General features: G+C 41.2%; 1 protein-coding gene across 1 annotated transcript; it reads right to left on the minus strand.

Annotated features, from left to right (window-relative positions):
* Positions 1–5,420: 5,420 nt before the first annotated feature.
* On the minus strand, positions 5,421–11,882 carry TMEM79 (transmembrane protein 79). Its single transcript, XM_072428665.1, has 4 exons — positions 11,750–11,882; positions 8,267–9,469; positions 7,264–7,335; positions 5,421–6,315 (listed from the first exon to the last, which is right to left on the minus strand). The coding sequence occupies exons 2-4, from the start codon at positions 9,364–9,366 to the stop codon at positions 6,147–6,149; spliced, it is 1,341 nt and encodes a 446-aa protein (XP_072284766.1). The 5' UTR covers positions 9,367–9,469; positions 11,750–11,882; the 3' UTR covers positions 5,421–6,146.
* Between the last annotated feature and the right edge of the window lie 7,728 nt (positions 11,883–19,610).

Consider the following 19,610-nt stretch of genomic DNA (forward strand, 5'->3'; position numbering starts at 1 on the left):
CAATGGGGAAATTTCTCCTAGTAGTTTGAGTAGTTTGTGTCTCAGCCCCTCCCACAATCGGGAGATTTCCTCAGTAGTTTCTGTCTCTGCCCCTCAATGGGGAGATACATAAATAAAATTTCAGTTTTTAAGAACAAAAGTTTTGCCCTACAAAAGCCTTTTTCCCTCTTTCTTACTAGTTCTACTGATTCTTTCAGGCTGGGCACTTTGAGAACACTCTATTTTAAACAATTGGGTTGCTCTTCTTGGAGAAACTCACTATTCTACTCCTTCCTATTGGCCAAATGTGTTGTGGCTCCTTAAAGGAGATGGGTTAGGACCAAATTTACTACATCCTGCCACAGATACTTGAATTGCCCATTCCTTGGCTTTGAAGATAAGACGTGCTGATTGGTAATGAGAGAGCTAATAAACTCTACTTCAAGGAGTCACCAGTATACTATGTCATTAACCAATGTTGTAGAAGAACACCTAGTCTTTGGTGGACATAACTTTCTGGAGTGTCCACTTGGCCATACAGTCATTCATAATTGCACCACCACAATGGCTCACTTTCAACCTCATCTACTTTCAAGTTCCAGGACCTATGAACTTAACCACAGACATTATGTTTGGCCAAACACCCTTCAGTAGGCTGGTACAATGTGTGTTCCATGAGGCCATATCCCAACAATCCATTTAATTTGTATCCACTCAATAAGGCCTTGTCACTACATAGCTTTCAATAACTGAAGAGGATTATACAAAAAGATTTGATATGGTCACTTTACATACTGCCTACTCTCTGCATACCTTCCCATGTCCTCGTAACCAGCTCAAGGTAACCCTTGCCCTTGGGACCGGCTATTCTTTGGCTTTGAAGATAAGACAAGCTGATCAGTAATGCAAGAGCTAATGAACTCTACTTCGAGAAATCACCACTATGATTTTTCATCACCTAACCCAACAGCTATTGTAGAGCTTTATAGAAAAACATACAGTCTTCAGTGGACAGAGGGAGTATCTGGAGTTTCTGGAGTATCTACATGGCCCTCAGACTAATCTACTAGGTATAATACTTATTGGGCCTTTCCTCTTCCCCTTCATCCTGATTAGGACCTCCAGTCTTTAGTGGACTTAGCTGAACATACTGGTGGTGGGCACCATTCTTGAGGTGAGACGAGATCCAGGCCTATTTCTAAAGAAGCTGACTACCACTTTAGAAAGGAACTCCTTCCTGGCAGTCAGACATTGACTTCAGCCACCATCCATATTTGGCCCACTTCAATAGGTTATTTTTAACCACATCTACTTTTGAGTACTGGAACATGGGAACTCAACCACAGACATTAAGATTAGCTAAACACATTTAGGTACACTGGCAGAACATCTACAATGTGTGTTCCATGAGGTTATATATCCCAACAATCCATTTAATTTGTATCCACTCAGGAAGGCCTTGGCACACTATAGCTTTGAAGATCTGAAGATGATTGTACAATCAGATTTGATATGGTCAGTTTACATACTGCCTACTCTCTGCATACCTTCCCATGTCCCCATAACCAGTTCAAGGAAACCCTTGCCCTTGGGACCGGCTATTCCTTGGCTTTGAAGATAAGACGAGCTGATGAGTAATGCAAGAGCTAATGAACTCTACTTCGAGTAATCACCACTATGATATTTCATCAACCATCCCAACAGCTATTGTAGAGCTTTATAGAAAAACATCCAGTCTTCGGTGGACACAGGGAACAAGTTTCTGGAGTATCTACATGGCCCTCAGACTAATCTACTAGGTATTATACTTAATGGGCTTTTCCTCTTCCCCATCATCCTGATTAGGACCTCCAGTCTTTAGTGGACTTAGCTAATCATACTGGTGGTGGGCATCATACTTGAGGTGAGAAGAGATCCAGCCCTATTTCTAAAGAAGGTGACTACCACTTTAGGAATGAACTCCTTCGTGGCAGTCAGACATTGACTTCAGTCACCATCCATATTTGGCCCACCTCAATGGGTGATTTTTACCCACATCTACTTCTGAGTACTGGGGCATGGGAACTCAACCATAGACATTAAGTTGGGCCAAACACCTTTTGGTAGGCTGGTACAGTGACACCTGTGGTTGGAATTATGAGGGTCAGGTAATTAGTAACTGATTGTAACAAGCTTTCTTCTGTGTGTGATTTGCTCAGTTCCTATTGATCGGGATGGCTAATGTACAAACATGTCTCACTTATTTGCTCTGCATTGAGAAGAAGGGGTCAGGGAGAGGTTAGCGTAGCAAACAAGTTTTGTTAAGGAGAGGCGGGGAAGCCAATACAACAATAACATAGCTTAGATACAAACACGGCTTCCAAACTCAGCCTGTATCATAAGCACCTGATATGTCTCGTATTAGATTGCAAGCTCTGCAGTTCAGGAAAAGACCCCCACCTCAGTCTACCATGGACATCTATCAAAAACCATGATATAATTTTCCAACGCAGCCCTTACTGTTTAAGTAAAATACGTCTTCGTTAGGAGTTTGGCTGAAATGGGGCTTGCAGTAGGCGTGGCTGCTCTCTTAAAGTAACCCTTGCACTATTACCCAAGGTCTTCTTTCTACATAGTGGCCCACTCCCTGGTTCACAACTCAAACGTTGTTCTTGATCAGGTTTTGAACATAATGACTTCTATATGGGTCAAGACAACCACCAGGTGTACTATTAACCAAGGAATATAAGAATTCAGCTCCCTCTAGTGACCACTGACGGTATTGATGTCAATGACACACACTCCAGTTAGAAACCGGGCAAGGTTTTTATCTTTATTTTAAAGCCCAAATAAGATCTCAGTTTAAATCAACAAAATGTATTCCAGGTAAGTGAAAACAACAACAGGTGCTCAAAGTTTCAGAGGTCAGTTTCCTTTAAAAAGTAACCACAACTTGAGTGGAAAAGCTTGAAAGAGAGTTCTGAGAGAGTTCTGACTGGTATAATTTACCGGTAAAAACAAAAATTTAATGTGCTTTGTGCAGCCTACCGGTTCATAGGTGTGGTGGCTTCATTAGTTTTATTTCCTCCTATTTCCACCTGTCATCCTGCATATAACACACTTCGTGTCCTTGACTCTACAGGGCAGCCATTCATTGACTTCATTCATCACTATCCCGATCACAAATGGATGATGGGACTAGTAGTAGTTTTATTGCTGTCTTTATTACTGACAGGAAGTTACAGAGACATGTATTTCTGGCAGGATACCTGCACCAAGGTTTGTAAACATTTCCCCACCGCTGAGGGTAAATTTGCAAACCTTCTTTTCTTGTGCTGTTTTCCTGCACCACCTTCACAGCCATTATTACAATGACAATGTTTGTAATCTCTGATATGGCTCAACGAGCTTATAATAAAAAGAAAACCCACACCCAATTGTAGGGAAGAACGAACAAACTCCATGCATGAAAGGGCGAGTGTCATGGTCAGGAACCTTTCCATGTACTTTGCATTCATATTGTGGCAGTCAGTTCTCTTTTGAAATGTGGGATTGAATTGCTTCACAGTACCTGCAGCTACAAAGGTCCATGAGCTCATATAACCAGAATTACATCCTGCACTGCCACCTCCTTCCTCGTTTCAATCTTCGGATATCTTGATTGGCCGAGCTCAGATAACGTATCTCCCATGCAGGCGTGCAGCAGTTTATTCAGTCTAAGAAGCCTCAGAGGAATATTTTATTGCAGAAGGGACATCGCCTTTTTTTTTTTTTTTTTAAGTAAACCTCTTTTTTTTTTTTTTGAATGACAATGGCTCCACTTTAAAGCTGACCTCTTAGATTGTAAACTCTTCAGGGCAGGGTATTTAATGTACAGCGCTGCCTAATATGTTTGCTCTAGATAAATCCTGTTTATTATTATTATTAATATTAATAATAACTTGGGTGAAATAACACAACTACCCCTGCAGTGGGGCTCCCCACATAAAGCAAGGGTTAAACAGTCATCGAAGGGAACTTTCAAAAGCACTTTTACCTAGCTTACCCCTCACTCCCCTACTAGGGATGAGCGAGTGAGAATATTAGGTTCAAGATCGCAGCCAATCGGACCTTTCTCGATTATCGAAAATGTAAGCGAGAACAGCCTTCTGATTCGCCAAGAGGTTGAACTATCGCAGAACAGGAGGATTTCCAGGGCTGAATCTTGTAGCCTTGGAAATCCTCTGCGATCTCCGGGCGCTAGAGGTTAATTAACTACTAGTGCCCCGGGGATTGCACACTCTTTTCAATGAATTCAGCCACAGCTGCAATCATTGAGAAGATGCCCAGCACAGGAGAACCTCCTGACATTGTATTAAAAGTATCTCATTTGTATCTGTAAGAAATGTATCATTTGTAAGTGATGCTTATATTAAAATGTTAGGAGATTCTCCTGTGCTGGGCATCTTCTTAATGATTGAAGCTGTAGCTGCATTCATTGAAAAGAGTGTGCGATCCCCGGGGCACTAGAGGTTAATTAACCACGGCCACATTCATTGAGAAGATCCCTGGGCACTGAAGGGTTATTTAACCTTTAGTGCCCCGGGGACCACAAACAGGAGGATTCCCAGGTAATCCTGTTAACCCTCCTGTTGTTATTTCCTCGATCTTCTGCTGGTTTCGCGAAATCAGTTTGCCGAAATTTTGTGGAACCATCGGAAGTTCAAGGAAATTTTCGCAAAATTTTCACGAAAATGCCAGAGGCATTCTTTCTCATCCCTATCCCCAACAGCCGATACTCCTTCAGGTTGTGCTCCTGGATGCCCTTACTGCAATTCAGGACAGCTCATGAGAAGAATGCAAGCACAGGGGATGGTTTTCATCGTTCCCCATCATATTGGTGCTTTTCACCGTTCCCCCAAAATACAACCCTTAGAATGCAGCAAAAGCCCCCCTGTAAAGGTATTTTTATCATCCCCCATGGTTCATCATTAAACTCAGCTCTGCTTTTATTGCAGTCATTACAATGATCACTTTATTTACATTCATCAGGAACCGATTGTCTACCTCCGAAAATGGTAGCAAGCACAGTAATGGGTGGCCAGAAGACAAAATGTCCATTTTCAATAAAGAAAAAAAAACTTTAATCTTTTACTTATTGCAAAACAAGAAATTGGCAGTGTCTCTAATCGGTAACTTATTTACATATTTCCATGAAACATTTAATGACACCCCTCCCAAAATCACAGAGGCAGGGAGGATTTATGTGTCAGCACCCAATGAAAGGCGGACTGCTGGGTGCGGGCGCTGCAGCGAGTTTAAGGTGCCAATACACAGACTTGACAGGGCACGAGAGGGAATTTCACATGGTGTTGATTCATCCAACCAACCTCTGCCTTCATAAACAGACAAATCAATTGCTTTTTCCTCTTTAATCTTAATAAACTTTCTGTGTAAATCAAATAAATACATGCAAACAAAGGGAGTGTAAAGTCTGAAGTTTAATCTGGGTGAATGTTGTCTTCTTAACTAAAACCTTTCCGTTTTTTTGTTAATTTTCTTGTTTCAGACCCGATGGCATCATCACTGGGTCTCTGAGCTTCTTTACAGAATGCAGGTAGCCCATACTAGTAGGAGGGTGCTGTAAAGAACTTCCTTAAAACCTACCAGCACCCTTTAAAAAACCAAGTGGGTTGGGATTTGGGAGGAATTATGCAACTTTTTCTGATTAGTGGATGTTGGTCAGGTGGTGTCCCAGGTAGGCTCTATTTGCATGCAGACCACCCTAGGTAATAACTACATTTGCAGTTGAGCCTCCATGATTGAAAGAACTGAAATCCAATAAATAAAAGGGGCGTGGTCAATGACAGTCAGGCTGGGGAGGGAGGGGCTAGATAATCCTGGACGTCCTCCAGCTGAGAAATGAGGCGGGCTCTGTCTGGAGCTCTCCAATCAGCAAGCAGATTGATAAATCTATAAAACCAGAATGCTCAATCACTGTGATCAGAAAGGATTTCAAAAACCCTTTATATCAGTTAATACTTTATATAACACAGAGAGAAGGAGACATGAGTCATTAGGATCCAAACAGAGCCAAGGGCCACCATTTTTATCATGCCTGGTGCGTCCTCATTGGCTGTCCAGGGTTGAGTCAATTTTCTTTGCTGAGGACGACAGGTTTTAGGACTAAACATCAAAAGGTTTTGATACTAATTTTGGGGCACATTTTTGCTCCCCAGAAAAACCATCTTCTCAGGCTCCACCAAAAACATGAAGTAAAGGTTGCTGATCATCATAGCGATGAGAGGGAGGAATGTCAAGCCGTAACCAAAACCGCGGAATGATCGACTGACAGCAAAGGACAACCAGTAGATAAGCCTGGAATGGAGAAACCATTTGTCAGTGTGAATCTGTATAAAGCATGATATACTTTTTGGTTACACTACACCTTGAAGGGTAAAATGGTGCCCCTTTATTTCCTGTGTCAGTGACATCATCTCCCAATCTAGGATTTGTGTTTAACCCACCCAGTCCCTTCATTGCCCTTACTAGAGGTATTGTTAGGGGTCCAGAATATCATGGGTACCACTGTGGCATGCAAGTGGCCATGGCCCATGACAGTAGATGGGACCAAACAATGGGCCTACCATAAAAGTCCACGAACCCTGGTACAAAGCTCCTCCTATAGGACCCTTGGTGCCCCCCCATAGTCCCCATCTGTTATAGAACCTTCAATGTCTGCCCCTCCAGAGGTGACATCAGACCATAATAATAACTGTATTTGCCTCTACCCTATGCAGTGTTCCCCCCAGCCCCTTTTAGCCAGGTGTACCACCCGGGTGGTTACTGAAGAGTTGGGTCACAATACAGCAGTTGCCACCTGCCTAAAATTTTATAACACCTAGCTTAAAGAAAATTCTGGGTTGAACACTGACCCTATGCCTTACACCACTGTCTACAATTTTCCAGTTTCTCTGGGGACACCACTGCTCCCCACCATGGTCATGTGACACTAGGGGTAAGGAGCAGAGGAGGCATTAGGAGGAAGCAGTATACACAATATACCCTAAAAATGGGTGGCAATAGGAGGTCCCACCACCTTTAGAGATCTGTTCCAACGTGAGTCCTGGGTGGAGTGACACAGTAAGGAAAGCTGCCGATTTGGGATTTTGGATTTAGCAGGATGAAATCTGTCTCAGGTGTGGCAGGAGGATGGGTTGGAGTTTCCAGATAAAGAATCCCATTTCCATAACCGACAGGATCTCATATGGAGATCTCACATGAATTATGTGGTGGAATCATAATATTGGGAGGCCCATAACTTACTGTGAGAGGGTGAAGAGGCAGGTGAGGAGCGGGATAAACTTCAGGTGGTCTTGGTGCAGGTAGGTGGCCAACACAGAATTTGTGGAAAAAATGTATTTGAATAAGCAAAATCAAGACAGAGAACGAGATGTTTTTCAGCATACAATTAACTGTATTGCAGTACTAAATTATATATATATATATATATATATATATATATATATATATATATATATATATATTATACACACACACATAGGTAAACACAGTTTACACAACCATTTTGTCCCAAACCCACATTGCTTCATGGAATTCTTTTGGTTAAGTGCTAAATAGAGGTTAAGTGCTAAATCAGATCAACTAACAGTTAATAATAATAGAGATTAAACCTTGGAACCCAAATTCACAGGATGGTATAAAAGATCTTGGTCTCAAAACCTGACGCGTTTCGCCATTAGGCTTCCTCAGGGGTATAAAACATGTGTATTTTGTTAGAAAACAGTTGCTGTCCATACCACTTCCCATCAATAATATTACCTTAAGGATTTACCTTGTCTCATATGGGTAACCTTTTTTTAACAAAATATTCTCCATAACCACAATACACCCTTAAGATGCTACTTTTCACCTTAGCCACAGGTATCAAGTCAAATAAAAACCTTTCCAATACAGGTTATAGCAGCATTGATTACCTACACTTATGAGTAATCGCAAAATACAAGTGGACATTACTACTACAATCTGTTCTATACCCCTGAGGAAGTCTAATGACGAAACTCGCCAGGTTTTGAGCCCTCAAGCCCTAGAATCCCATGAATCAATGTGGAATCGAGACGAAACAGTTGTGTAATATGTATTTACCTACATATATATATATTTATATTTAATACTGCAATACAGATTATTGTTTGGCACAAAGCCCTCTCTTTTTTTCTGTCTTGACCCATCTTCAGAACACTACGCACCTACCCCTTTTCTTTTCAATACGAAAAATGTATTTTTACAACTGAAATAGAAGCTTTACTTACCAAGAACGATGGGAAATGAGGCAAAGGATGCACATCTCAAAGTGTAAACGAGCCGAGTGGGTATGTCCGGCATCAGCGGGGCATCAAAAGGCAGCCAAGCGTACGCCCCATATAGAAAAGCTGGAAATATAATCATGGAGGTGACAAAGGAGCCTACAATCTTCAAGCAGCCCCTGTTACACTGACAGATCCTTGGATCCAGGGGCTCCTCATGTGCAGTTCTGCGAATGCTACGAATCAATGGCTCACATTCTGCATCCCCTTTTTCGATGTCTACCTTTTCCACCAGTTCCAATTGGACCTTCTTCTGCTGTGTTGGAATTTCTTCTGGATGTTGTACAAAGAAAGCGGTACTGACCACCTGTGATAATTTGTCTTCTTCCTCTTTGTTGCCCTTGACTGCCAGTTCTTCGTTAGGTTCATACAGACCAGCGTTGCTGAGTCTTGTGATGCATTCCGGTGGTCGGGTGTTGTCCGGATAAGGTAAAGTTACTTGGGTGTCATGGTACCGATTTCCCATACATTCTTCCTCCGAGGACTTGGAGTGTCTTGACTTTTCCGAATCACTTCTACTTCGGTTGGAGTTGACTGAAGCCCTGTCGTCACAAGGCAAGAACTCATCGTTCTTTGGGTCATCATCATTGGTTGGGTTTTGAACCTCCTCGCATTTGTTTTTGAAATTTTCCACACACTCTTTACAAGGGCAACATATTCCTTTATGTATAGTGCAATGTTGGGATGAATTGGGCAAGTTCTGGTCAAAGTAGTTGAGGCTTTGGTCTTCATGGTTGTGAGAGTTCTCTTCCGCTTTATCTAGATAATCAGGTGTTGTATCGTTTTTAGTCACCTTCTCTTCCACTTTATCCATATACCCAGAATCTGTGTCCTTCCTATCGGAAAGGTTGTCTTTGTTGTCTACATCCACCGACTTTGTGTCCTCTGTGGTATCATTGTTCTTTGGGGTTTGAAGAACATCCAGTTCATAGAAGCCAACAGAACTCAACTTCTTCTTTTGCTCCGAGGTGGCCAATAAACCAACCTTTGCTCCATCTTGGGAAGAGTCCAGTTGAATGAGGTGTTTTTGGCCTGTATCCATTTTGGGTCAGGCCATGTAATTAGGTCAGCCCAAGTTTCTGATATTGAATAATATAGGGGAAAGGCTTTTTAGAACTTTTGAAAACTTCACTCCATCTGATCTTCTACAAACAAAACGAGAACAGTAAATTTAAAAACAATTCCTGAAAACAGGTAAAAATGTTCTAACCCATCCCTATTGTATTAACATGAATTTTTATTGCCTACAAAGGATTCAATAAAGCTTGGATTAGAATTAAATAGGGTGTATTCTCTGCCTGTAGCAGACTTGCAGTATTTGCTGGATAACCTTAGGAGCTCAATGATTGGTTGGGACCTAAATGGCTCTTGTGAAAATCAGGGTGGACTCCCCTTACCTTCTTTCCGTCAGGTCATTTGTGTGCCAAAACAGAAATCTGATGACTAAGTGGTAACAAAGAATACCGTGATGCAAATTAAGGATGACTTAGAGCGGAGGACGACTAAAATATTACCTGGGCTGATGTAATCACGGCAGTAAGAGACGTTAATAGGCTGGGCAAAGCCACCACACCTTTTGATGAAATCACTCTTGTGCTTTTAGTTTTTTGCTGAACCCAAGCACACAGCTGAAACACACACATGATGGCCTTTGCCAAAGGATTGTGAATTTAGTCTCCAAACTTGTGATTCACACACCCAAGCACAGTCAAGGGGGGTGACAACATTCGCCTTCGTAAAATGAACCTATGCTTTGTTTAGGAAGGGTAAAGGAACAGGTTCACCTAACGTCTGCCCCGATCAATTGCATATATCTGTCCTTCACAACCCCACCTTGATTTGGTGACTGCATGGCCAGACAGCTGGCACTGCCAATAGAAAGCACGGACCTCAGCCCTGTGTATGCTCCGATACGTGTATGTACCTGGGGAGGGAAGAAGTCCTGTGCATAACCCACAGGGGCACCTTGACCGCTTTTCGATGATTTGGGCTACTCTGCATTCCCTGGGAACTGGCAATACCACCCCCGCTGTATGAAACAATTACAATATCTACACCCCCCCCCCCCCCAGGGGTAGTAGTTTACAAGGGAAAAGAGAAACGCAAAAGGAAGATTCACCAACTCAATTTATCACAGAAAGTGAGGGGAAAGCCAACAATTTTACAAAAATTACCAAAGCAATAGGTGAGGGAAAATCAACCAGTCGGGACAACTCTGTAAGATGGGCATTTTGATGGGATCTCACATTGTGATTCCAAGACCAGAAGTAAAGGTAATCTCTCTAGTGGGACACAGGAAGAACAAAATAACCAGACAGGGGTGGTAACCCTTACCTCTACTTTACACGATGAAGCCCGCATAGGTGTTAATCTAGTTAGACACTGACTAATTGGACTTTTAGTTTAGGTGGAACTGGAAGTGTATAATTGGAATGGGACCAGCTGAAGCCTAAATCTTTTGAGTTTTGGATAAAGTTGGGATTGGAACCCCTGTCAAGTTTCTATTGGTACTGTGCTCTGGTAATTTGGTAAATGGTTTCACCCCCATTGTGGCATTAGTATAGGGAAAGGGCTAGGACCTTTTCAGGTGTCATTGCCATCCAGATTTTCCCTTAGCTACCTGTCTGGTGAAACCGTTGTCACCAGGCCAGATTCACCCTGGACATTACTACTTTGAATTGCTGTACCATTGTTTTTTAATGGCCCTCAATGTGCTCAGGGAACGCACAAGTAGTATAGCATACAGAACAAAAATAGGGTCACATGTAAATTTAAGGGTGCCTTAGCCACCTTTTTCTTTGAATATGGATGGGCTGCCTTAATGTAACGAGCATTAAAGCACCCCAAAGTAGTAAATGTACCAGGAACAAATCACCCCAGATGGCAGCAAAACCCGACAGGGGTCCTAACCCTTTCACACTTTAAAACACAAAGCAAGAACCATTTTGGCCAGACGTGCCCTTTAAATGACGACATCACAAAACACATACCGCGTCGCACTCACTGACTAATAAACTGGTATTACCGGTCGCTTGTCACACATTTTATATATTATTGAAGGTGAAGTTCATCTCCTTTTCGGTGAAACTCTCCTAAAGCAATTTTTAATTGTTAACATTTAATGAGAGGAATCAGATGAAGCCACATGGGGGTCTCCTTACATAACCCGAGAAGGTCATGTGACATCAGTTTAGTCTGCCCAAAACGCATGGGGTTATGGGAGAACGATGGAGTTGTTCATTATCAGCCCTATATTTATTGCCCCCCCCCTGTCAGTGATAAGTGTACTGCCTCCATGTTGCTGGAAGTCACAGGAAGTCCCTGAGATGAGGGAGCCAGGTGGGGGTAACAAACACCCCTCCAAATTTAAAGGGGGGCCACGGGGCAGTAAGAAGGGCTCAAAATAAAAGCATATTGTGACGTACCTAGACTGGAGACTCGAGTGTATAGCCCCTTCCTTGCCTTGCAGCTTCTAGACAGACCACAGAATCTGAGAGTTGCTTCCGCTCCACAGCTTATTTACCTGCACAGGTTGAACCTGTCCAGAAAAGGGGTGGGGCATCCTGGTAAGGGGGCGGTCAGGATTCTTAACCCTTAGCATTTCAGAAAAAAGATCAAATGGTTGTAACAGTCTGATACAGATGCATTAAAAAAGAGAAAAAATTGTCATGTTTTAAGCAGGACAGCAGCTAAAACACATACAAGAATTTTTTTTTTTTTTTTTTTTTTTTTTTATTATGTTCAGCTACTTATGCAATTTACACATCACCAAAGGGTGACAACCTTATTTAGAGGATGCAGCTCTGCAGCTTCCTGTGTCACCGCCTCCCCCCAACTTATGGTATTGTGAACACTGGTGGAATTCACCCCTTGCTCTTCCTAACATGATCCTGCCAGAACACCTTTCACTCCCAGTGTCTGAAACATGTGAGATCAGCAGCACCACTCATTGGTAGGCAGATATATTAGCAGATATCTATTTATATATATATATATATATATATATATATGTTGGGGATGACATATATATAAATAACAAATAGATGGTTATTGTTATCCTGTTCTGATAACAACCCTTACCCCAGGCAACATTGCACAACATGCTGAAAACATTAATAATGGAAAATCACAGCGACCCAGAGCATTCGTAGTAATGTAAGAATTATAAAAAGATTTTGGAAATGTACTAACCACCTTTACATGTGTGGCAAGCTCGTCTAGGTTTGTCATGGTTGGGCACAGAGGCATTTACTACCAACTAGACAAAGCTCAGGAAAGTAACTGTAGGAACTTGATATAAACTCAACAGTCAACAACTTCCCAGAAATTTCTACGGCCTACCAACAGCCAATCCACACCTATCTAGGCATTTGATGGCCTGTAAACCACCAACTACTTTCCAGTCACTTGACCACTTGTCAGACACCAGTCAACCTCTTTCTAGATGGTCTGCCCTCTACCAATCGTCCACTTCCTTCGCACCTGACGGCCTGACAACTGCCAATCAACCTTTTCCAGGCATTTGATGGTCTGCCACCCACCAATCAACCACTTCCTCTGCACTTGGAGGTCCGGCAACTGCCAATCAACCTTTTCCAGGCTTTTGATGGTCTGCTATCAAATGCCAACCACAAATCAACCACTTATCAGGAATAAAATGGCCTGCCACCAACCACTTGGTGACCTGGTAACTGGTAGTCAACCACTTCCCAGACACTTGTAAACCTGCCAACCAACCACTTTTCATGCACTTGGTGGTCTGGCAACCACCAATAAACTTTTCCAATACATTTGACAGCCTACCAACCACCAATCAGCATCTTCCCAGACACCTGACAGCCTGCCGATCGCTAGTCAACTACTTCCCAGGCACTTAATGGTTTGCCACCAGCCAAGCAGCGTCCTACCACGAATTTGATGGCCTGATAACTGACAGTCAACCACTTCCCAGGCGTTTGACAACCTGACAACTGCCAATCAACCACTTCACATTACAGCGTTGTCAGGTGTTTGGCAACTGCTGTGGGGGATCTGAAATTCTTCTTGCAGCGTCTGACAGTCGGTTGTTTCTTCTCCAACCGATGCAATTGTCTGTAATCATAGGCGGTTGATTACTATGCGGCCATACCCCGGAGAAGGAAATCACAGTTGTTACTTTACAGTTTGGTCAATGGACCTTCAATGGCTCTCCAATTTGTATTACCCTTCCACACACAATGCCCTCTTATCTTCCAATAAAGTGTGGCCTTGCTTTTCAAACACAAACTGCAAATACAATGATGTAGCCAAACAAAGGAGAATGAATGCGACAATGGTATAAGTGTATTAAAGGATTAGGACACCTATACCTGCAAAGAAATGAATATCACTTATCTGTTGATAGGTTGGTCAGACTATTAGCATGAACAGAAGAGCTGGAGAGCAATTACAGGTCTTTAGAGATGGTTCACACCCAAAATAACCATTCAATTCTGTTCTTGTTCTATTGGAGCTTCAGAAACTGATTTTTCAGATTGTCTTAATTGTCCAGGTAGGCATTTGTCCAATGGTTGTCATAAGTTATGAAGGTAAATGCAGCCCCTTTGGGCTCGAGGGGCCACTTCATGGTGGTGTCATATGGCAAATTTCAGACATGCGTTAAACCATAGTGGTATACGGCATGCTCCACCGCGTTCCTAACTGTTCATACCATTCAATAGGAGAGGCTGCGTGCAGCCGACACAACATAACGTTTCTGGTTGTTTTTGAGCACCAAGCTGCTCCCATCAATTTGAATAGGGACTGTTGAATGTTGTTGTGATTGTTGGAAGACAGCCTATTGTGTTGTAATGAACCACACTGCAACTGCACTCAACTGCACCACAGTCCAACTCAACAACATGACATAGCGTTGGTCAAGTGCTATGGCTCACTCTTAAAACTACTCCCGGGGTAATCGTATGGCTTCAGGCCTGAAAGAGGCCTTTAGGCTGCTGGTCATCCAAAGGCGATCTCACCACCATGCAAACTGCCATTTTTCTAGTCTCAATCCAACAATTGGATGTGCCGTACGGTATCCAGGGGCTGTCCACAGTCAATGATCTTGACGGCAGAGGGGCAGTTGGGTGACCACCCAACAAATACTAAAGAATTTATTGTAAATTGGCTCAAAATTGACTGCCGAGTCATGTAACCGGTGACAGGTTTAAAAAAAATGGAACGCCTTCCGATCCAACATATTTACAAAAGTAGCTGAACTGGGAAGATATGGGGACCTTTCTTCTTTTCTGTTGCATAGAAACAACAAATGAGAAAATGATGGCTACTGATAGCGTTATCTATCCTGCAGGAAGGTGTCAGAGAGCTGTGTCACACTGAGCAAACAAGGACTGAAATCTTTTCCAGGGATTTTCAAGCTAGGACAGGGCCCGTCATAAACAACACTGAAGGGCCCCAGGGTTTCCTATATGCAACTTAAGCAGACCTCTACTCTGCCCTTTATTAAATCAGCCCACTGGCCTGACGACTTAAAGAAGTAAAAAATGTTTCAAAAAGTTAATGAATACAATCTGAAATATATTCTTTTGTGTCACCAAAATAATATTTGAGTTTAATTACACTATCTAGTGATATGGTAAAATAACTAAGAATCATTTCTATTTAAATGTGAAGAGCGGTGCCTACGCCATTTAGGAGTTCATATTACATCTACGTACGATAAATTGTACGCTGATAACATACCACACATACCGAACTATAGGAATTTGGTGCTGATTGTGGAAAAGATATCAAATATCATGGTTGGGGGGAATTGCTTCGATTAAAATGATATGGTTGCCCAAATTTTCTATCTGGTGCGGGTTTTCTCAGTAAAGATCCCCCGTAAGTTATTAGATACCTTACAGCGGAAAATGTTTGCATATATTTAGGGCCCAAAGAAACCTAAAATTTCTAGACAGGTCCTATATATCATCAGAAAGGCAGAGGGGTTCTAGCTGTACTACAATTGTACTAATATTATGTAGCAGCTCAGACCGCTCCATTAATAATGTATCATTAATAAGACTAGGAGACCATTATGGGTACAACTGGAAAATCAAGAACTGGCAAAGCTGTCAATGGAATGTTTATGGATTCCCTCGTCTAAATAGGGTTATCTTGCCAATCCTATACTTAGCAATTCTTTGCATGGGATCTAGGAATCGATGTGGACTGATGTCCCCCATTTACCTGTAGCAACGATATTGGGAAACCCTTTGTTTCTGCCTGAAAATCATGCTAGATTTCAAGAATGGAAAGATAAGGGCATTTATAGATTCTATCATTTTTTTAGATACAACGGGTAACATTTCTTTTGATATACTCCAAAACAAGTTTAGTATTCCCAATTGTGAAATATTTAGATACTTGCAGATTAAAAATCTCCTCCAGTCAAGGCGGGGGAATAATGATATTAGTAGACCTCTGAGTGTTTTTGAGAAAGTATGGGTATAGGGCTCATTGGCGAAGGGGGTGATATCAGCCTTATATGATCCTTTGGTCAGTGCGCATACGAACGGACAACCTAAATATATGAGTCCCAAGGAGGAAGAATTATGGACAAAATATTTATATCCTAGATATAGCTAGTCATACAAATGTTGACATTAATCATATATTGCCCCAATTAATTGTTTTAGGTGCCAAAGCCTTTTTGTCCAAGAGTTGGACTAGTACTTATTAAAAGGGAAAGAAAGTAGGCTTTTTAAAGGTACAAAGAAGATAGGTATGTATAAAATCAATTAAAATTTTTTATTTAAGTACAAAAAAACTTTAAGATAATAGTAAAACAGGGGGATAGAGTAACAAAGGAAGGTGCTTTAGCCACACCATATATGTTGATAAACAAAGTCACAAACTTGTGTAAAAGTCATGAATGGAGGGACGGGGTCTCATCCCGAAGCGTTTCACCCTGAAGGGCTTCTTCAGTGGATACAAGGACCCTAGAACTAGTAGTTCTTTGTTACTCTGTAACAGGGTTTTACTATTATCTTAAAGATTGTTGTACTTAAATAAAAATTATAATTGATTTTATACATACCTATCTTCTTTGTGCCTTTAAAAAGCCTACTTCCCTTTCCCCTTTCAGGAAGATTTATGGCGTAACCTAGAATGAAAAGATTGGGCACAAATATGGGATACAGAGGCGCAATGTAGTAATAATGCTTCGTCATTGGAGGTTAATTATAAACTTACGATGCGTTGGTATATGGTGCCGCTGCGTCTGGCAAAAATGTCTGCGCACACTAAAACTTGCTTTAGTGGATGTGATGTAGATGGCACTCTGTATCATATTTGGTGATACTCCTAAGATAAGTATATCAGATGGCATATACCTTTATAATTAAATCTTATCCAAAATGCCCAGAAGAGGCTTTGCTGAATCTTCAGCCACAAGGTTGTACTAAGTTGCAGTTTATATTGCTGACCTATTTATTTACATCAGCTAAGATGGTACTGGCTAAGGCTTGGTGGTCTTCTAAGCCTAACATGGAACATGTTAAGCAGAAAATGATGTGGTTCTGGGTTAATGAGAAAATTAGGGCAATACTCATTGATACTATGATAAAATTCCAGAATGTTTGGGGACCCTGGATTGATTACTATATGCCCATGGGATGGGATCGTACGTTTCTAACACTGTGAATGGTTAGCTAATGCCCTGAGATATATATTTTAAAAAGGTACATTTGAATAAGCAATGATTAGATCCTGTTTGTTTGTGCATTTTATTTATTATGTTTTTTTATCATTTTGTGTGTGTGTGTGATGTTTTATGTCTGTGTTGTGCTACTGTTTCAACAGTAGGATCAACAACAAAAGATCATATAAATGGAGGTTTAGGGTATTGGTTAAAGAAGGGGCAGTCATTTTTGTGGTTTCTTAAGCTGCGTACACACTTGCAATTTTTGTCGTTGGAAAGGATCTTTCACGATCCTTTCCAACGACAAGGGGCTGCAAGATGCATGAACGATGCTGTACATACAGCACCGTTCATGCTCTATGGAGAGGGGAGGGGGAGAGCGACGGAGCGGCACCCTGCTGCGCGCTCTCCCCTTCCCTTTCATTACGATCGGCTGTCGTCCATCGTCCATGGATCCGGCAGGTCGGTCGTCCGGACGATGGACGACACCGACTGTACACACGGAAGATTTTCGCCCGATAATTGGCCGATGCCGATTATCGGGCGATAAAAATCTGCCGTGTGTACGTAGCTTTAGAGAGGGGATGTTTTTGTTTTTCCTCAATAGAGCAAACATTTTATTTTTTCACTTGAAGTAGTAATCACTTTTTACTATGTAATTACTTGGTGGGTATAGTTGCGATATTATTTTTTCACAGTAGAATTCAGATTTAATATTTTTTGATTTATTTATATTTATTAAAAAAAAATTTCCTCACTAGGACAAACACTATTTATTTCTTAACTTGAAGTAGTAATCACTTTTTATTTACGTAATTACTTGTGGTTATAGGTGTGATAATAATTTTTTTCACAGTAGAACTGGCATTTATTATTTTTTATTTATTTATATTTATTAAAATATTTTTTTCTCTTCACTAATTAGGGTACGATAATAATCTTTATACAGCATAGTCCACGTTTTAAATAGAGCAACTATTTGTATTGAAAGATAGTATTTAACAATGGCAATCATTTTTCCTTTTTTTTTTACTAATTAAAGTGTGATATTATTCTTTTTACACTTTTCATTTTTTTTCCTCTCTTCGAAACTTTTACCCTGTAAATTATGGAATTTATTATTATCATTATAAAGAATGTGTAATGTAATTTAAAATAGCTATGATGTGGTTATTATTGGAATCCTGTGATGAACCAAAAGTAGCCAAATATTGTATAGTTTTATTGGTTTTGTCTAGCTTTTCCTTTACCCTTTTTTTGTATTAAGGTTGAAAATGTAAAATTTGTTATTGTCGGTTTAAAAATGAAAATTTAATAAGGATATTGAAAATAAAAAAAAGTTTTTCGAGTTTAAATCACGTAATATGACAGTGAGATGCTACGGAATAGCCACTGTCACCTAAATTGATGGGCACGGCCATGCAATGCACATGCTCAGCTGATACCTGGAACTTGAGGTGGCATCACATGGGGCTGTTTTCAGTCATCAGAATTCGCCACTGCTTCTGATCAGCGCCATTGGACTCCGTTCCCGCTCACATTGCGTTGTCGTTTTTTGGCTCCCCGTCAGGTTATTTGGTGCTACTATAGTGTAATTCCCAGCACAATAGTGTTCTACTATAGTGTGATTCCTACCATAGTATGACTATAGTCAATAGCTCCCATCCTATTGTGTGTGAAATTCCCCCACCTACTAGATTGTAAGCTCTTCGGGGCAGGGTTCTCTCCTCCTGTATCATTGTCTGTATTAGTCTGTCATTTGCAATCCTTATTTAATGTACAGCGCTGTGTAATATGTTGGCACTATATAAATCCTGTTTATTAATAATAATAATAATAATAATGGTGTACCATTCTGACTTCCCGACAGTAATTGAAGCAGTCCACCACAGTATTTGTGGATCCACCGGTACGCTTTGGCACTTCTTCTTCTATTGGCATTCGGATGCTCCGGAGGTAACTTAGCTCTAAAATGTCACAGAGCTTCAAATTACAGTGGAGTCTTCTGTTCAAATCAGAGTAATGGAAGAATACGTTCCCCTTTCATACTGATTAAACGGACTGGCAACCCTTTCTTTTGCACCTCCATACCGGCACATTAGGCCGCAGACCTTCTTCGTCGCCAACATCACTGGGCCATCGCACTTGCGGCAAGAACTTTCCTCATCCAGGAGACCATGTTGAAGGAGATATCGTGATGACGTTTCTTCACTTTGCACCACTCCAGTCTAAAACCCTCGTAACAACATCTTTTGTGAGGGTACACTTGTTTCTACTTGCTACAACGGCTAATCTTAATGAGAATTTTAATGAAACAGAAGGTGAGGTAGTTTTTTTAAATGGGAATCTTCATGAAATCGAAGGTGAGGTAGTTTTTTTTTTAGTAGCGACGGTTGCTATGGTGCTATAACGGTTACTAAGGTAAGCAAAGAAGTTTCTAGAGTAGTGGCTATCAATAGAATGTGAGGTAGGAAAAAAAATGATGGTAGGAATCACACCATAGTCACACCAGTTGTTTTTTACCCTCTCCATCCCATTGATAATTTTGGTTGTCACAGGAAGTAAGGAATAGTCTTCCAATGCAGACATTGACAAGAAAATCTCAAATCATTTTCTAATCACTT

Source organism: Pyxicephalus adspersus, chromosome 12 (assembly GCF_032062135.1).
Source record: "Pyxicephalus adspersus chromosome 12, UCB_Pads_2.0, whole genome shotgun sequence".
In the NCBI taxonomy this organism is placed as follows: domain Eukaryota; kingdom Metazoa; phylum Chordata; class Amphibia; order Anura; family Pyxicephalidae; genus Pyxicephalus; species Pyxicephalus adspersus.

Coding starts and splice junctions, on each gene's coding strand:
- TMEM79 (XM_072428665.1), bottom strand. CDS start 9,366: ATGGATACAGGCCAAAAACACCTCATTCAACTGGACTCTTCCCAAGAT. Junction 7,336..8,266: donor TTTCCCATCGTTCTTGGTAA/GTAAAGCTTCTA, acceptor CACAAATTCTGT/GTTGGCCACCTACCTGCACC. Junction 6,316..7,263: donor TGCCTCTTCACCCTCTCACA/GTAAGTTATGGG, acceptor TCTCCATTCCAG/GCTTATCTACTGGTTGTCCT.